The sequence below is a fragment of the Sorex fumeus genome, unplaced genomic scaffold (genome assembly GCF_029834395.1).
Source record: "Sorex fumeus unplaced genomic scaffold, SorFum_2.1 ptg000007l, whole genome shotgun sequence".
Taxonomy (NCBI): Eukaryota; Metazoa; Chordata; class Mammalia; order Eulipotyphla; family Soricidae; genus Sorex; species Sorex fumeus.
In genome coordinates this window covers 5248274-5268938 of record NW_026606064.1, presented here as the reverse complement: position 1 = coordinate 5268938, position 20665 = coordinate 5248274, and the positions used below count along the sequence as shown (strand labels likewise).

At 36.8% G+C, this 20665-nt stretch overlaps 1 protein-coding gene across 1 annotated transcript; it reads left to right on the top strand.

The window, feature by feature from the left end:
• The first annotated feature begins 2628 nt into the window (after positions 1-2628).
• On the top strand, positions 2629-12532 carry LOC130042448 (olfactory receptor 5D13-like). Its single transcript, XM_056134629.1, has 2 exons — positions 2629-2644; positions 11598-12532. The coding sequence occupies exons 1-2, from the start codon at positions 2629-2631 to the stop codon at positions 12530-12532; spliced, it is 951 nt and encodes a 316-aa protein (XP_055990604.1).
• The last annotated feature ends 8133 nt before the right edge of the window (positions 12533-20665 follow it).

The window sequence follows — 20665 nt, the reverse complement described above, 5'->3', positions numbered from 1 at the left end:
GCCACACCTGGCAGTTCTTGGGCCTTACTTCTGGCTCTGTATTCAAGATTCACTTCTAAGGGCCTGAGGGACCTTGCACAGCCCAGGGTAGTAGTTCAACCAGGTATGGGGCCCAAGCTAGGCACCCCATAATCTGAACTATGTTTCTGACACTGAAGTATGATTCTATATATTCCACAGGGTTCATAGGCCTATGTATTTTTGTATGGACATATTTGTGCATATTAATTTTTAATGCAATTTTCAATCATTGTTGCATTAGTCATGGTCTGAATGCCTTCATCTATTAAAAGAAAATGGTTAAAATTTAAGTCTTAAAGTTTAAGTGAAGCAGTCTTCACTTAATCACTTAACGTCCCGTTAGTCGTCGATTTGCTCGAGCGGGCACCAGTAACGTCTCCATTTGTCCCTGTCGCGTGCTAGTGTAGCCCAATGGCATCTGTTCGCTCTGGGAACATGAAGAGCCTCAAACCGATCGTTCATGATCTTCAAGAAGTAGTGTGACCATCTGGTAGGTGGGTGGCCATGCGGTCTTTTGACATCCCGTGGAATCCAGTCAGTAATAACTCTAGTCCAGCAGTCGTCTTTAAATCTCATTACGTGACCAGCCCATCTGATTTTTGATACCTTGGCAAACGAGACAGCGTCCCTGATTCTTAATCGTCAACGGATGTCAGAACTCCGGATTCTTTCTCTCATTTGAGTGAAACGTGATATTCCAAGCATAGCTCTTTCTATTCTTCTTTGGGAGACCTGAATAGCGTTCTCATCTTGTTTGCATAAGGCCCAGGTTTCTGAGGCATATGTTAATGCAGAAAGAACAGTGGAATCAAAGAGATGTGCCCGGCGCCGGAGGTTCTTTGTCCTATTAGGTATTTCTTCAACGTTCTTGAAGGCGTTTCAAGCCACTCTCTTCCTCCAGGTTATTTGTCATGTTGACTTCTCGACCTAGGTAACATAGCTGTTGCATTCGGAGATGGTCGTTCCGTTGAGAGCGAATGGGGCATCAGGAACGAGGCTGTTTCTCATGAACATTGTCTTCGTAAGATTCAGCTGTAGTCCTACCTTTCCACACTCACGGTCGAAGTCGGTCAACATTTGTGCCGCTTGGCTGATGTTTGGTGTTATTAAAACAATGTCATCAGCAAAGCGGACGTGATGTAGTTGCCGACCATCTATCTTCACTCCCATTCTTTCCCATTCCAGTCGTCGCATGATGTTCTCGAGGGTGGCACTGAAGTGTTTCGGTGAAATGGTATCACCCTGCCGCACCCCTCTCTTGACATCAACGATCACTTCTTTGTAGAATGGTGAGATCCTGGTAGTGAATCCGCAATACAGCTCACGGAGGATCCTGATGTATTGGGCTTGAATGCCCTGATTGGCTAGGGCTTCAATGACCGCTTCCGTCTCAACAGAATCAAAGGCCTTCTTTAAATCAATGAACGTTAAACAGAGCAGCATCTTGAACTCCCGAGAAACCTCAATGAGCTTGGTTATCGTGTGGATATGGTCGATGGTGCTGAATCCTTTGCGGAACCCTGCTTGCTCGCATGGTTGTCATTCATCTAGTATTCTGCCAATCCTATTTAGGATGACTCGAGTGAATAACTTGTAGATGACAGAAAATAGGCAGATCAGGTGATAGTTGCCAATGTCATGGATGTCTCCCTTCTTGAACAGTAGTATGGTCCTGCTGGTTTTCCATTGGGACGGAACCTTGCATTCAGATAGGTAGTGAGTGAAGAACCGAGCCAGTGTATTGATGAGTACTGAAGGCAGGTTCTTCAGGTGTTCAGGTCTGACCTTGTCTGGGCCGGGTGCTGTTTGTTTCTTTACCAACGAAATGGCGTGTCGGATTTCAGAAGGGAGAATGTTGGGAACGACATATCCATCCTGTGGAATTTGGTATGTCGGCAAGTGGACATGGCTATCGAAGAGATTTGAGTAGAAGTCATGGATAATCTTCTCCATTGCCGTTCTGGAGGATGTGATGGATCCATCAGGACGTCGGAGGGCAGTCGTCTTGGTCTTGTAGTTGGCGAAGGACAGGCTGGCGTTACGAATACTTTTCCCGGCTTCTGCCGCATCTACCAGTACTTCTGCTCTTCTCTCTTTGAGGTCTTCCTTGATCGCAACTCTGCACTGCTTTGCGAGCTCGGACGTTAGCTTGCCATTGCCTGCAGCATGCGCCAAACCATGCTGGCGAATTAGCTCAAGAGTTTTCGAAGATAGGCAATTTTTTGTGGCTATTTCTCTCTTGCATTCCTCGCACATTCATGCTGAACCAGTTGATCGTATTCCTCATCAATGTTGTCAACAATGGCATCTTCCCATGTTGCCGCAATAGTGCCAAATAGTTCCCAGTTGGTGGTCGTTCTGGGAGTTCTCTTTTTGAACTTTGCAGCCCTTTCTCCCCACTCTGTGAAGTAGAATTTTGCATGAAGGAGACGGTGGTCCGATCCCGTTCGAAATTTTGGGACAACAGAGACATCGGTCAGGCAAAACCGTCAATTGAATATGATGTGATCTATTTCGTTGTGGAATCGTCCACTGGGAGACTCCCATGTCCATCGTTTAGATTCTGCCTTCTGGAACTGTGAGTTACCATGGATGGTCTTGGTCGACATGATGAACTCAGAGAGTCTCTCACCCTGTTCATTCCATTCTAGGCCATGGGTCCTGATGTGAAGTTCTTCAGCTGATCTTCTTGTTCCTATCTTGGCATTAAAATCACCCACAATGATCTTGTAGAAGGTGTGATCTTTTTTATAGAACTTCTCCAGCTCCATGTAGAACTTCTCAATTTCTCCTTCATCATAATTGGGTGTTGGTGCGTAGACAACAAAGATAGAAACTGCAGGCAGTGAGCCACATCTATTCAAATGTAAACATCCGATTCGTGTTGTTAGGTATTCGAATGAATCAATGCTCTTGGCCAAGTTTGTGTTGACAAGAACACAGATGCCTCCGACATCTCTTTTATCGCATGTTCCGAGGAATAATTCTTCTCCAGTGTCGAAAACGGCATGGTGAGATTCGTGCCTTCTTGTCTCAGTCAGACTAATGATGTCGTACTTGATCATTCGCGCTTCTACCATCAGGTCCTTGATGGATGCATCTGATGCTAGCATATGTGCATTGAAAGTACAGATGATCATTTTTGTCTTCCTTCGTTGTGGCAGCCTAGGTCAGCCTTGAGATTTTGTCGGCCTCTCCTTTCTCATCCTTCTCAGTGCTGCCAGGTCGGTGAAGCCTTCAGGGTCAGGTGAATGAGACCAGTTGTAGTTACTGGTTTTGGCATATCGAATACACAACGGATAGCTTGCCAGGCTCTTCCGTGCGGGCGGAATACTCTCGGTAGCTTGCCAGTCTTTCCGAGTGGGATAGAGGCTTTTGGGGTGACCTCTAATCACCCATGTAGGTGTTACCATATTTGAACCCTGTCAAATATGGTGCGACAATTCCGGAAGATGGGTATTTAGTGTCTTTTGATGTGTCGCACTGCGGCTTTGTGGCCGCACAGGTCTGGAAAGCATCCTGGAGTATGGCGACGGCTGAGTAGTGGAGGGAGTGTTGATAGTGGAAGTCTGCCAGTGGGGTATTTATCTGGGTAGGGTGGGTCTTCTGTGGTCAATTTGATCCCTGGGTGGTTGATGGAAGCAGCCAGGGCAGGGTAGGGTGGGGCTCCTGATTAGAATCCCTTTGTCACCTGTGGTTGGTGGGAGCAAGCAGAGAAACTCTGTCCCTGGGTCCGCCGAGCCTGGAGTCCAAGGTCTCAGAGAGTTCTGCTTATCTTGTTCTGTGGGTCTTCAGTCGTGCATGAGTCTAGGCCGGAGCTGCCACGCGAGTCCGGAAGTGTGGAGTGTGGAGACGGCTCGGTAGTGGAGGAAGCAATCTTCAAGTTGCTTTAATGTGATCACATATTGTTGATTAAAATATCTTAGCATCACATTCAAATTTTCTAAGAAAAATTTGTATATAAACATAAACTTGCAAGACTAATAATTTATAACTGCAATCTTTGATATAACTCTCTCTCCCTCTCTCTCTCTCTCTTCTCGCTCTCTCTGTCTCTCTCCCTCTCTCTCTCCCTCCCTCTTCCTCTCTCTATGCTAGAGGCACTGATGTATTCACAGAAGAACTTCTCGCACAAATTCTCTCGGGGACTTTATGCAAGAGTGGAATCCTTTTTATCAATGAATTCTTGGATAAAAAATAATGTATTCTTAAAATGATTAAAAAAATAAAATTAATGTTTTCATAAATCTTTCTTTTAAAACTGCTTTGTGGCCTAGAATGTTTTAGATTTAACCTCTGGAAAAAAAGGCAAAGGTAAAGGCCCTCCCGTTGATTGTCGATTTGCTCGAGTGGGCCTAGTAACGTCTCCATTGGAGACTTTGTTGTTACTGTGTCTGGCATATCGAATACTCTCGGTAGCTTGCCGGGCTCTCTGAGAGGGGCGGAGGAATCAAACTCGGGTTGGCCATGTTGGCCGCGTGTAAGGCGAATGCCCTACCCGCTGTGCTATCGCTCCATGTAAAATTATGAACCAAAGGTATTCTTAGTCTAAGCCAAACCTGATTCATGAAAGCTAACATTTAATTTTAGAGCATATTTTTGCTTTGGTGGGGTCACAGTTGGTGGTTTCTCCAAGCTCTGCACAAAGAAACTACTCATGGTGGTCCTTGGGGAACCATATGGGATGCCTGGGGTCCAACCTGGGTCGGTAAACACAAAGCAAATGCCCTACCTGCTGTACTGTCGCTCCAGCCCCTGATATTTTATATTTTTAGTCATTTCTTAACCTCATGGGGTATAGCAAAATCATCATTAAAATTATTGTATGGCCAGATGTGTAGTACAGGGTTAAAGGAAGTTATCCTCATGTAGCCAATTCTGATTTGAATCTCTGGCACTGCATATTGTGCCCATCACCATCAATAGCCAGGAGAAAGTTCTGAGCTTCACTGAATAAGCCCCCTCAAAGCAAAGTAACTAGATATGATTTGGTAAATTTTCAACTGTCAACTTGGCAAAACTTCTATATTCACTATGCCAGAAAATTCAGTCTCTTAAATAGTTTATATAATCCTGATTTTATATGTCATTGTCATTGCACATATCTCAAAATTTGTAACCAGGATCTGATAAGACCATTTACTGGATCAGTATTCGATTCCACTTTTTTTCTTCTTTACTATTGGAATTTCTAAAAGTCTAATTGGAGAAACCATATAGAATAATTAAAACATCACACGTTTGGGGGGTGCAGTGGGCACAATGGCAATTCTCAGGCTTACTCCTGCCTCTGTGTTCAGGGATCATTCCTAGTGGTGCTCAGAGTACCAGATGTAGTTCCAAGGATCAAACCCTGTTTGGCTGAGTAAAAGACAAGTACCAATATGGCACTATTTGTCAAAGTCAAAGCATCACACTTTTAACTACATAATAGAGATGTAGTTAAAACACCAAGCATCATTACTGGTCTTAGGGCAGGATTACCTAATATATAATATATTCCCACTCTTCTCACCTCAGTTGAAGACATATATGTTCAGGAAAAAACAAACAATGTGATAAATAATTTTTTTCTCTACTTTTGAGGGTCACACTAGTCATATCTCATGGGCTAGTTCTGGTTCTGTTCTGAGGGTACAGTGGTATTGGTCCGGGAGGTTCTTTTATTATCATGTAGTGTCATGGTGGGTGTGATGTTGGGACAGATTGTTAAGTGGAGCTTTGTGGATGTGACAGAACATACTGGGCCTCTTCCATGTGATGCATGTACTCCAGCTATGTTACTTCTCCCATAAATCCAAGCCTAAGCACCAAAATGAAATAAAAATGTACATAATCCAATAATTTCTACTATATAAATATGGTAGTAAATACTAATCAAAAATTATTCTAAAGGGTCTTGAGCAATAGCACAGCTGGTAGGGCATTTCCCTTGCTCACAGCTGACCTGGGTTCAATTCCAAGCATCCCATATGGTCCCCTGAGCACTGCCAGGAGCAATTCCTGAGTGCAGAGCCAGGAGTAACCTCTGTGCATTGCCGGGTGTGACTCAAAAAAAGCAAACAAAAAAATATCATTCAAAAGTAGCACTGTCCTCTAGTTGTTCATCGATTTGCTCGAGCAGGCCCAGTAACGTCTCCATTGTGAGACTTGTTGTTACTGTGTTTGGCATATTGAATACATCATGGGTAGCTTGCCAGGCTTTGCCGTGTGGGCAGGATACTCTCGGTAGCTTGCTGGGCTCTCCGAGAGAGGCAGAGGAATTGAACCTGGCTCGGTCGGGCTAGCTGCGCTACCACTGTGCTATAGCTCCAGTCCTATTGAAAAGTATATGGAGGGATGGGTACTTGATCGTTGTATAACTGAAACCCAAGCACAAAAATTTATAAGTCTATAACTGTACCTCATGGTGTTTCACTAATAAAAAAAATGTGTATACAAGCAATATACTGGTTTGGCAAGTATTAGAATAGATGTACCTGTAAATTTTTCATGAATTCAAGAAACAGTCTCTACAATATGGTAAATTAACTATTGAGAATAAAGATACACACACTCATGATTTTGAAAAAACTGTATATGAATTGAAGCAGAAGTGAGCTCTAATTATTTTGATTCTAATCATCATGACAAATTATCAGGATTCCCAGCACTCCATATGGTCTCCTGAGCACCTCCAGGAGTAATTCCTGAATGCATAGCCAGGAGTAACCCCTGTGCATTGCTGGGCGTGACCGAAAAAAACAAATAAAGAAAACAAACAACCAAAAAAACAATTATTCCATCTCAATCCCCCAAGCCTACCACCAAAGCAGAATACAGTAATTTATTTCATATTGCGTGTTATGAATAATCCTCTATAGAGGATTCAAAAAAATTTCCTTAGAGGAAAGTGTGAGAAGATTGTTGTATCACCCTGGAACCTTTAAACCATTGCTTTTTTACTACATGAAAGTTTGCTGACACCTGTTGTAAGAGGTTCAGAAATTCTATGTTTATAGAATACTTCAATATAAATATTTGAATGATGATGATATAATATAATATGAACTGAACATTTGAATATGTATTTGTTCAGTTTCAAGAAAAACTTTGAGATTATGCCCCATAGATGAATTTTCTCTTTGATATGTTTCTGCATTTTTAGCCACTTAAAAACAAAGGATTAATGAATTAACTTCTATGATGAGATTGTTCATCATTAATTAGTGTATTTTCAAGATAATTGAAAGATCAGGGAGGACTTTGTTTCACCTAATAGTCTCTTTGTAATCATGGAAAACACTACTTCAATAAAATATTCTCTAGAGTGAACATCCCCAAGGCCTTGTTTTTACATATATATACAACTGTGTGGTGTTAGAGTTACCTTTCAGATTTTCTTCTTCTGTGAACATCTCTGTGGTTATATTTAAAACAGTGAAAGATAAGTTCATTTTTATTTAATACATATCTACTACATAATTTCCTAATCATATTTTTAAAGTTTGCAGTTGTATAAAAAAGTGCTAAATGATCAACAGGAATATCCAATGTTGATAATTTTAGCAAAGAATTTTCCATAAATGACTAAGTCAAATTATTCTATAGTTAGGTAAGTAAAATCAGTTTTTCTTAAACTCAATCAAGAAGGAAATCATGTTCCCTCTCATATCCAACAATCTTTGCAAAAATCAAATTATATTTATTGTCTAACTCCATAATTCCTATTTAATTCAGTTTGCTAGAAATATTTGATTCCTGATCTTGTGCATATGTAGCTTCTGGGCTTTTGTCTACAAATTGCAATTTGTAGAATTGAAAGGAGAAGGTGTATGAGAATCTAGTGAGTATTTAATGATCAAAATACCTGTTCACAACATAAGTATTTAAATGTGACTTTCATTGCAAAATAAATATATCTTTGAATTTATCTTGATTATTTATAGTCATTGGGCTCTGAATATAACTGAATGTTTTCAGGTTTTCTTGATCAGTTTTGCTAAATTGTCTACAAACAAAAATTATGTCATACTATTTGCAATTATGCACAGTATTCTTAGAAACATTTTAGAGGAAAACATCATTGGTTATATAAATGTATTTTATAAATAATGGTTTCTCAAATAACTTATGTTTCTGGGCATACATGGTGACTATGAAAGGAAAATAATGTGACAGGTGTTACTGGAAATTTGAAAAAGATGTTTATAGAAATTTATAATCTCAGACATGTGAACAGTTATTAACACTTGGAACTCAATCAAAAACTATCAACATTGGATGATCTCCTGTTATTATACCAGAGTTATGTCAGTTTTCTAGTGGTGGAGTGAAAGAGCAGATATACCCGTGGGAATAATGTGAAGGACAGAGTGACTTGAAGAGATTTCAGCAATTGTATTTATCCTTGGGGCTGGAGCGATAGCACAGTGGTAGGGCATTTGCCTTGCAAGCAGTCAATATGACCCACTTGAGTTTGATTCCTGAGCCTCTCTCGGAGAGCCCAGCAAGCTACCCAGAGTATCTTGCCCACACAGCAGAGCCTGGCAAGCTACCCGTGATGTATTCAATATGCCAAACACAGTAACAAAAAAGTCTCCAATGGAGACGTTACTGGGCCTGCTCGAGCAAATCGATGAACAACGGGAGGACAGTGACAGTGACAGTGACAGTATTTATCCTGAAACCAATAATTTTCCTCTCAGTACATTACTACTCAGACTTTTCCACAATAATCCTAGAGAATAACATAGATTATTTGAAAAGTATAGATCTATGAATATTGATAAAAATTTTATTTTTACATGAAATTTTTGTAAAATTTGGGTAAATATGTTAGGTAAAATTGGAAAACAAACTAAAATAGTATAACATTTGTGATTGAAGAAAGCATGAAACTAACAAAAGATATATAAAATAGCAGTTGAAACAAAGGGTAGGTATATACTGATGATGAAGTTTTCTTTATGAGTGGAATTCATAGTAGTTTTGCATGGTTTTGGAAGAAAATGCATAATTGAGTGGAAATTACAGAGTACATAAGTACAACCATAATAACCTAGAATTTTTATGGCATTTTATATGCACTGATCTTCCTCTTTTGCTTAGTACATCCAATGTTTCAGTAAGCAATCAGGAAGTAGCTGAGACAATAATCGTACATACTGGTGGAAAAATACTCTTGAGACTTTTTTTTTTACAACAAACGAGACATATGCAATTTATACTACTCATTACTACTTTATTTCCATCCCCACTTCAGCTATCACTTGTAAGAAGACAGTTTTATGTCTACTTTGGTTAAATTGGCTCAGAGAAGAGGTTTTAGTTCTGTCTTTTTTGGTCTATATTGATTTGCTACAGTGTGTTCAAAACTAAAGAAGCACTTTGACTTCTTTAGTATAGTTTTTATTAATGAACATAATGTAGAAATAGTCAGATGGAGTTATGTATGGGGAAAGGATTCAGAACTTCCATACAGCTTGTTGGTGCATCCCTGCCTATCCTAATGCTCATCCTTGTGTTCTATGAAGATTACTTATGTTGACAAAAGGTAAAGGTAAAGGTAAAAGGCCCTCCCGTTGATCGTCGATTTGCTCGAGCGGGCCCAGTAACGTCTCCATTGGAGACTTTGTTGTTACTGTGTCTGGCATATCGAATACTCTCGGTAGCTTGCCGGGCTCTCCAAGAGGGGCGGAGGAATCGAACTCGGGTTGGCCATGTTGGCCGCTTGTAAGGCAGTCGCCCTACCCGCTATGCTATAGCTCCAGCCCCTTATGTTGATATAGAGGATTATCAACTTATGTTGATATATCATATCAACTTGTTGATATATCAACTTATTGATATATCATATCATATATATTGATATATATATATTCATATATATTGATATCATATATATTGATATAACATATCAACTTGTTGATATATCAACTTATGTTGATATAGAGGATTAATTATTAAAACTGAAGTATGTAGTCAACCTTCATTTCTTTGTCTCCCTAAGGAAGAACAAATTTCCACTGTCAGTTCTGGTCCTCTAACCTTAGGGCTGGTTCTCTTGGTAACTTTCACAGTCACTCTAAAAAGAGAAAACATTTTTGATCACTCTTATCATTTAGGAAATCTACAGGAATAAATTTATAATCAAAATAAATTTAAAGATTTAGTCATTATGTAGTGAAGTCATGTTCACGCATTTATTTACAGGTATTTGTATCATTAAATACTTACTATATTCTAGAATACCTTTTTCTTGTGAATTGGACTTTGCAGAAGGAAACCCAAATGTAATATGGTAAATGAAATCAAATGAGTGAAATAGGCATTATTGCTGTATGTTATATTGTCATATTGATAAGAATATACTCATTGAAAATGATATAGATAATAAAGAATAATGAGTATGAGAAATGAGTAAAGTAGAGATAATGGGAATGGAGAAATAAAGAAGTCAAGAGAATACCATATGGAAGTGATGTAATATGTTTCTTTGAAATCTACTCTGCAAAAAGCAAAGTAAAAAAACAATTGATGCATATTTTTTAGATCACAATGAATACCTAAGTAATATGTTCTTCACCTGCTAATTTGGGCTAGAGTGATAGCACAGCAGGTAGGGTGTTTGCCTTGCACACGGCCAACCCAGCTGACGCTGGTTCTATTCCTCTGCCCCTCTTGGGTAGCCCGGCAAACTACCGAGAGTATCTTGTCTGCACGGCAAAGCCTGGCAGGCTATCTGTGACATATTCGATATGCCAAACACAGTAACAACAAGTCTCACAATGGAGAAGTTACTGGGCCGCTCGAGCAAATCAGTGAACAATGGGAGGACAGTACAGTACAGCACAGTACCTGCTAAGTTACAGGTAGAGAAAGTTGAACATTTAATGGTGCTGTGGAATTAGTCTTCAGCAAAATATATATTAAATATATATTAAGCATATAATGCTTAAGCTGATTTATAACACAGAGCCCTCTAAACAGTATTATAATAGAGTAACAAAGGCCAACAGTGTAATTTCAATATTAGTTTCAAGGTTGTTATTCACAGAAATCCTTCTCCTAAGTAGAAAATATTAAGACACAAATGAAAATAAACAATGGCTGTTTGGTAGAGAAAATTCAGATGTAGATATATGCACTCTTAAAAAAACGAGTTTAGATAAACCATGACTTTGTCCCTCTATGTAATTTTCAATTTTAAGTAGTCATAGTTAAACAGATTAGGCTGTAGGAAAATTGTCAGAAGCATGTACATTATCTTCAAGATTTTTAATTACACATAGATAAAAAATTTTATATTGTTTATTACAAGTAAACCAGGTGTCTGCAAATATTATAGTGTATCAGTTTAAATGCATGTTGATAAGTTCTACCTTTGTTCTTTTCTCAAATGACTTTTTAATAGCATTTTTTATAGAAAGTTCCCTAATACTTTACAATTGTGATGGTAGTAGATTGTAGTTTTTGAGGGAAGATATTCACTGAACAGAGATATCCTTAATATCACTACTCACAGATCTTTCCATATCTGGATGTTGTTGTCAGTTTTCTGAATAAACTTGACTCTGTTCTTTACAGGCTCGCAGAAAACCAGAGTGCTGAAGCCACATTCATTCTCCTGGGATTTTCAGAATATCCTGTAATCCAGATGCCTCTGTTCCTGTTATTCTTAATAATTTACATTGTTGCTGTTGTGGGGAACCTGGGTATGATCTTGGTGATCAAGATCAATCCCAAACTCCATATCCCAATGTACTATTTCCTCAGCCACTTATCTTTTGTTGATTTCTGTTACTCTACATCCGGTACACCCAAACTCCTAGAAAACTTGGTTGTGGAAGACAGAACCATCACGTTTGCAGAATGTGTCACTCAATTCTTCTTTCTGTGTTCCCTTGTGGTGACAGAAACGTTCATGTTGGCTGTGATGGCCTATGACCGATTTGTGGCTGTTTGCAAACCTCTACAGTACACAACTGTGATGTCCCATAAGCTTTGTGCCATGTTGGTTGGTGCATCATACTCTTGGGGTATAGTTTGTTCCGCCACTCTTAGCTACTTTTTACTGGATTCATCATACAGAGGAAAGAACGTCATAAACAACTTTGTTTGTGAACATGCAGCCATTACCTCTGTCTCTTATTCTGACCCCTACATCAGTCAGCTGCTCCTCAATATTATTGCTACCTTCAATGAAATAATCTCCCTGGTCATCATTCTTACTTCCTATGCTTTCATTTTCATCACAGTCATAAAGATGCCTTCTGCAGGGGGTAGGAAGAAAGCCTTCTCCACTTGTGCCTCCCATCTCACTGCCATTTCTGTCTTTCATGGAACCATCCTCTTTCTGTACTGTGTTCCTAACTCCAAAAATTCATGGCTGATGGTCAAGGTGGGCTCTGTGTTTTACACAGTGGTTATCCCCATGCTCAACCCACTGATCTACAGTCTTAGAAACAAAGTTGTGAAAGAAACAGTTAGGAAATTATTTCAGATCAAATTATGCAGTGATAAAGTGTAAAGCATATATGAGATTACTTTTCTAGAAAGTATTGGCTGTAGTTATTCTATATTGAGTCCATACTGTATTTTATAACACGTTAGGTGACATTCTATCACCTTTCTAATGTCTTGTAACATAAATTGAAAATTTCCTAGCTTGGTTCAAATTTTGAAATAATCCAGATCTTAAGGCTGAAAATTCTTTTATTTTGCTCTTTATGTTTCCCACTTCTCCCTCTTTTTCTTTTGAAATGATCTTTAATACTAATATTTTATTTACTAAAAATAACATTATTAATATTAATGTGATAAATCTCCTAATTATAAAACTAAGATCTTAATTAAAAGTCACAACATTAACATTTCTCCTATAGCATCTATACCATGTGATTTCCTTCCAAATTTTTTGTTAAGTAATTGAAATAAATTTATGTGTATCTCATACATAATATGAACATTTATTATGATGAAGACATTTACTCATTAATATAAATAATAAAGGCCCTCCCATTGATCATCAATTTGCTCGAGCAGGCCCAGTAACGTCTCCATTGGAGACTTTGTTGTTACTGTGTTTGGCATATTGAATACGTCACGGGGAGCTTGCCAGGCTCTGCTATGCGGGCGAGATACTCTCAGTAGCTTGCCAGGCTCTCTGAGAGGGGTGGAGGAATCGAACTCGGGTCGGCCATGTTGGCTGTGTGCAAGGCAAACGCCTTACTGCTGTGCTATTGCTCCAAACCTGTTAATATAAAAGTAGACTATATATACAGATTGAACATAATATCCTAAATATAATTTCATAAATCTACATTAAATTCTAAAATGCCATCCTGCATTATTTACAATGAATGAATCAAAGACTTGGTCCTTGCAGTGTCAAGATCCACACAGGGAAATCTGACCTAATTCTCTTATAAATATCAGAACATGACATCTAAAATGTATGATCATTAGATTAGTTCAATACAAATATTTTCATTACACATGCTAGGACATATTATACATATTATAACTTATTATTAGCATTTCATTTTATTTTAAAATTGAATTGTACTTATCATTTGTCACCAAGTTGTGCTATTCATTAAAATACTGAGATTTTTATTTGTTTTAATTTTAATGAGTTCCCAGTACCTTTTGCCAAGCTCTTCTCTTTTTGCTATAATTTTAACAAGTATGTTGACAAAGATATAAGCATAGGAATTATCTTACATCAAATATATATCCAATGATACGCATAATAATATCCATTTGATCCATGTTCTTTTTTATTATTTCCTCTGACACTTGTATGTAACTTCAGATTCAATAGTATGCTATGTCAATTAATCTTTTTCTTCAATTTTATCTGCATGTCATCACCCTTGAATATCTCCAAAATCCTAAACATATTTTATGGCATTTTCAGATCTTATATGCTAGTATTTTGTGACCAATTATATCATTTGATTAAGCTTGGATTCTAAGTGTAACACCATTCTCTCTCTTACAGAATACTAAAGTTTGAAATTAACTGTTTGCAGTGTATAAAGAAGTGAGGAAATTAACTCAAAATCTCCCAAAGAGTGATTAGACAAGTTTCATCATGGATTTTTTCATCTTTTTTTATATACGTAAATAATTTGATAGAAATAGGTAACCCATAACTACTATTTGTTTTTATCAAATTTTCAGTAATTGTCAGGCTTACCCTAAGCAGATATTTTCCGTGGAAAAGTATAATGCCAGATGAAGAGAGGAGTCTTTCTAATCTTGATGCCATTTATATGCTCTGATGCATGGTATCCATGAACTCTTGTTCTAACTCAGCCTTGTAAATGCTCTATGTTTTTTTCATTATTTCAATATTTTCTCCATTATGAAATTAGAAAGATCTATTCCAATTTTTTTTACACCAAATGATATACTGTATATAACATACTATTTGAGAGTATATGATAAATTAACAACTCTAATAATTTAACAAAAAAGAAATAATAGATTAATTTTTTTAAAAAAATTTCAAACAATGAGTTTTCGGTCCGTGTTAGGCATTTAAATATTTTTCTTTTTTGTTACATAGTATGCTTCAAAATACTAACATAATTTAAATTTTTAAAGACATATCACAGAATAATTGGCAATTTTGATGGAAGGGTCTCCAGTTGTGGTCACAAGACCCGTGGGACATACCTAGCAATTTCTGCCAACTTGACTGGGTGGTTCAATTCTAGAGCCAAAGGATGCTTCAATGCAAATTGGGACCTGCAGTTTCAAGAACCACAGAGGGCATTCTAATTCTGACTTTACTTTGAGGTTTGCAATCCCACATGCAAATGCTTGGGAGCATTTGATGCCAGGATTGAAATGAGGAGGGTTTCATGAAAGGCATACACTTCTGTATTTCTTCCCAGATAAATCTCTTTCTCTGTCTCTCTCTCTGTCTCTGGGTGATTGAAACTTGGTTGGCCACCACATGCCAGCCAAGAGTCCTACTACTTGTCACTTAAAATATATTTTAAGCATATATTTTTAACTTAAAAGCTATCTCCTCTCTCATTTAATTTGCTTTCAAGGAAAATTCCAAGTACATGAGTTATGATGTTAAAAATATTGCCTATCTTGGTACAATTTCTTTGTGGAGTATAGACCACGTCAGATATTTTTATATAGGGTTATGTATAGATAAATCTATTTTAACTAAGTGCAATCAAATATTTTATATAATCTTTACTTTTATATGTCATTGTCAATGTAGTTACTTCAAGATTTGTAGTCAGGCTCTGATGAGAGCATTTTCTGGATCAGTATTTAAATCCACTTTTTTTCTTTCCTAGTGAAATTTCTAAAAGACTAAATGAAACCACAAAGAAGAGTTAAAACATCAGACTTTTAATTTGTTTGTTTGGGGGCCACATCTGGCTGTGCTCAGGGCTTACTCCTGGCTCTGTGTCTACCATTCTTGGTGGTGCTCAGAGTACCATATGTAGTACCAAGGATCAAACCCGGTTTGTCTGAGTGCAAGGCAAGTGCCTACCTGCTGTACTGTTACTCTGGTCAAAACATCACACTTTTAACTACATCACCAAGGCAGTAAAAAAACAAGTATCATTGTTGGTCTGCTGACAATAGAATTTGATCTATCCTCAGGACAGAGTTACCAAATATATTCCCACTCTTCTTAACTCGGTTGAAGACATGCATATTTTGGAATTAACAAACAATATGCCTAAATGGCTTTTTAATTCCTTATAGTTTTGAGGGTTGACACCTGTCAGAGCTGAGGAGCTACTTCTGTTTCTGTTCTGAGGGTGCGGTGGTTGTTGTTCCAGTAGGTTCTTTTAGGATCATGTGGTACCTGGGTGTGCTGGGATGTAGGGTGAATTGGTAGGTGGACTTGTGTGCAGGTGGGGATAAAAATGACGAATCATACTGGGTCTCTTACATGCAATGCATGTACTCCAGCTACGTGACCTATCACACCAAACCAAGCCTAAGCACGATAATGAATTAAATATGCACATAATAATATTAATTGCTACTATATAAATATGGGAGTAAACATGTAATAAAAATAAAATGACTGAAAAGTATAAAGTAGCAATATACTGCTTTGGGGATTATTAGAGTAGGTGTACCTGTGTTTTTCATGAATTCAAGAAACATAGTCTCCGCAATATGGTAAATTAACTTTTGCGACATAAAGATACATTCACTAATGATTTTGTAAAAACTGAATAAATTGAAGCAGAGAAAGAGTCCTCTAATTATTTTGGTTCTAATCATCACAACAAATTATCAGAAATCTCCAGGGTCTGTGTCTCCCAGGTCAGGAAGTTTATAAAACAAATAACATAATTATGAGTTTAGTTTCCAGATGTGCCTGCCCCATAGATCTTCTCTATGGTAGCTCTAAAATTTCTCAGAGTTGAAAATGATATTTCTTAATATCAACTGAATTATCCTGCAATAGTAAGTAACAATATAATGAAAAATTTGGACATTTTTAAGCAAAAATTCAATTTGATTGAATGTAAGAAACTGATTAATTGTAGCCAGGAAGCCTTCAATAAAAGTACATCAGGAAAATCTGAGTTTGGGTGAGTTGACTAAATAAAGGATCACCTCTTCATTCTGTTATATGTTATATCATAATTCAGGAAATTTTTGTCATAGAAAACATATGTAATCTGAGCAACAACAATTAGCACACAGATAAGACTCTATAGTAAAGAGTCACAGTCTATTCGTCTTATTGCAGAACCATTGCACTAACTATGACATCGGGGTTTTAATTGCTTTGATAGACACAATATGTGGTCTTAAGAAAATCATTACTAGACTTACACAATAGAAGTAATTTCTTTTATGGAGGAAACTAACACACAAATTCACACACATGTTCACACATTGACACAAAAATTTCCACTTAAATTTTTAAAAAAATGTACAAACATATATATTGTGAAATATATATGGAAAATTTGAATTTAAATACATAGGGTTTAAACTTTATCACTGGGAGTTATTGGCAGAAAAAATATGCAATTCAGGAAGAAAGGTGTCACTTCTTCCTTCCCCCCTGCATTAGACAATGATAGATAATTATATAAATGATAAATAATTAGAAAATAATAACACTTTTTTTGCAATAAAGATTTAAGAATCCCTACTAGGAATGAACAGTCTTTTAGTAACCAAAGAAAAAGGACTATAGAAAAATTTCTGGGGCTGTTTTAGAACTGCAGACACAATTGTTTTGAGTTATTTAATATAAGCACCATGAAAAATATACTACTGCATCCCAGGCTTAGTAAATAAAAAAATAACTAACATATTGGTCTGCAGATTGATAAGATTATTGGAATTACTAGGTGTGGTTAAGCAGAAAATTTTTAATGTGGAAGCTTCGGATTGTTCTTTTCCTGAATGCCTTACTTACATTTCCAGATATAAGATACAAAATGAGTATCAGAAGAACACAGATGGGAATTGGTTTTTTTTTCTATTGTTGCTATGCACAAAGTTATAGGTTTTATTAAATACTCTACAGGGTATACTCAAAATTCTGGGCCTAATATCAAAGTACAATTTTATTTTGCAATATTGCTAGGAATGCATATTATTGCAGAATCCTAGTAGTACTCTCAGATACCCCACTAAGTTCATTAAAAACAATACCTAATCTTGAAAAAAAAATTCTATTTTAAGAATTATTTCCCATATGCATTTGTCCATATATATATTTTATTTGTGACCTAAATTATACACAATTTTAGTCTAGTTCTTAAAAGAATTATGTAATGGTTAAGTATCATGTTTATCAAGTAGCATTAAATTCTATAAGGTAATTATTCCTCATTAGGTGTATTTTGAGAAAAATATGGATTTAAAAGAAGAGAAAAAATATTGACAAAGAACTTAAGTATTACCCATAGTAATAGAAGTGAAGTGAATTCTGAAGGTTGGTGAGATTAACAAAGTCTAAAGAAACAGTGAACACATTCTGAGTAGATATAATGTGTTAAATTAAAGGAAGAAGCAGTATGTTCAGCAGTCAATATAATTAAAATGAACTGTTATATAAGTAGGAAAGAGAAAAAGAAAAGAGTCGAGAACTGCAATTTATTTCATAAGGACATTGTACACAATTTTAAAATTCCAAGTACACATGTGCAGTATTTTGTATTTAAGAAATATTAAGATTAGCAAGGCAATCAATTGAAAGAAATTAATTGAAATATTTTGTTGCATGTACCTATATGTTACTTGCTACACAGATGTTTCAGTAAACTGAGTGGGCACATTTAAAATAAGTTGCTCATTTAAGCAACTCTGCTAAATATTTGGCAAATATAAGCATACTGCTGAAATTAGACCTCACAGTCTAGATATTCTGAAATTACCATGCACTGTTATTAGTTCAGAGAAATTGATAAATTAACAGAATATTGAGTACACCTTGTGGCTATATCTCAAAACCAGTGCAAGGAGGAAATTGAAACAAAACAAGTGTATTCAAAATAATTTTCTGTCACTGTCACTGTCACTGTCCTCCCGTTGTTCATCGATTTGCTCGAGTGGGTATGGTAAAAAAAAAAAACAACTCTACTTTGTGTGCTTTGGGGACCACACTGAGTGCTCAGAGCATAGTAATCTTATTTCTGGATTCAGGAATAATTCCTGGCAGTACTCTACTGAGACCATATGTGATGCCAGGTCAGTCACCATGCCAAGCAAAAGCCCTACCACCACACTACTGTTCTGACCTCAGAAGTCTATTTCTAATGTTTTCTAATATGTGAAGTTCTACAATGTTAAAAAGGGGTAGCAGTTTTAATTTATTTGAGCACCAGTAATATGGCTATATTCATTTAATATGTAAAGTAAGAGAAAGGAAGAGTACGACCCAAGAGAAATTTTCTAGAATAGAATTGACATGATGATTATTGCTTTGGATAATTTTCACTGAAAAAAGATCATTACTTAGTGAAATTCAGTAGTTCTAAAGTAAAGAATAGGTAATCGAGTTGTTTCAGAGGAAGACAATACAAGATATATGTAATAGTTCATTAATATGTTTTCAACTATGTTTATCTCATAGGGCTGGGGTGATAGCACAGTGATAGGGCGTTTGCTTTGGCTGCGGCTGACAGGACCGACCCGGGTTCAATTCCTCTGCCCCTCTTGGAGAGCCCAGCAAGCTACTGAGAGTACATCACCTGCACTGCAAAGCCTGGCAAGCTACCTGTGTCATATTTGATATGCCAAACACAGTAACAACAAGTATCACAATGGAGACGTTACTGGGCCCGGTTGAGCAAATCGATGAACAAGGGGAGAACAATGACAGTGACAGTGACTTATCTCATCATCATGGTTAAGAAGCATTCACAGACATAGGTTCTATTAGTCAGATTTTACCCCCTTCCACATCTTTAACTGATAATGATGTAAGCTAGCTTTTTGGCAGTAGGAGAGAGCCTTCCCAAAATTTTAACCTGAATGACTAAAATCCAAGGAAACAATTTATAGTAGAGAATTTAGAGAGAACAGTTTCCATTTTTGAATAAAACAACAAAGGCTTTTTATGTTATGGTAAAAGCAATTCACAAAGTTTGAAATAATTTTCTATAAAAAGGAAGGTGCTATCTCAAAGCTGATTATTTTTGGTTGGGAGTAGAGTTAGATATAATGAGAGTTTTGCTCTTTCCAGGCAATGCTCGTCAGTATTCATTCTGAACTCTGTTCAAAATGGCAGCATCATGTTTAATATTTCCTTGACATCCATTTCAAGAATTAGGCTTTGTTTAAGCCTTAATATTATGAACTTTGTAAGAAATTTGTCACAGTAACAGTCACAGTCCTCCTGTTGTTCATTGATTTGCTGGAGTGGGCCCAGTAACGTTTCCATCGTGAGACTTGTTGTTACTGTGTTTGGCATATCAAACACATCATGGGGAGCTTGCCAGGCTTTGCCGTGTGAGCGAGATACTCTCGGTAGCTTCCTGGAAGAAATTTGTCATATTCAATAATTCAGTTTAACAAATATTATATGTGTATTTTTTATTATTTCTTTTTTTCATTCCTCATTAGTCCCCAGAACAAAGTTTGTCCCATCAGATTAAAGGGTTTTTGTCAATGTTACTAGATGAGCTTCTTGTGTTAGCACTGTAATTTTTCTCTTTTGCAATCAATGAAAGATAAACCATTCTTCTTTCTCATACATAAGACATTACAGAGTGAATAAGTGACATAAAATCATCAGTGAAATTGTAAAGGATATATATTTAGAACAATTATGAAGAAGATAGTTTAGTATCACTAAAATGTTTTCAGTCTGAGGAAAAACTAAATGGCATATATACAATTGAGAGAAGATTGTTAACAGTGCAAGTTTTAGCTGAATCCTATTAAAGATACTATGAGGTAGACATTCTATGAATTCTTAAAAAGAGGAGACATTTCAAATGGGCAAATGTTCAATAGATTAATATAGAGTCTTAAATGCTTTAATGCATATTTTTCTCTGAGATTAGAAGATGACAAGTTTTGCTTTATTGAGAAAAAGTGTTTCATCTTCCTAGGACTACTTATGTTGTGCTTATATAATGCTTTTGGTATGCTCAGTATTTTTCTCTTTGCTTTCTGTATTCTTTGGTCTCATAAT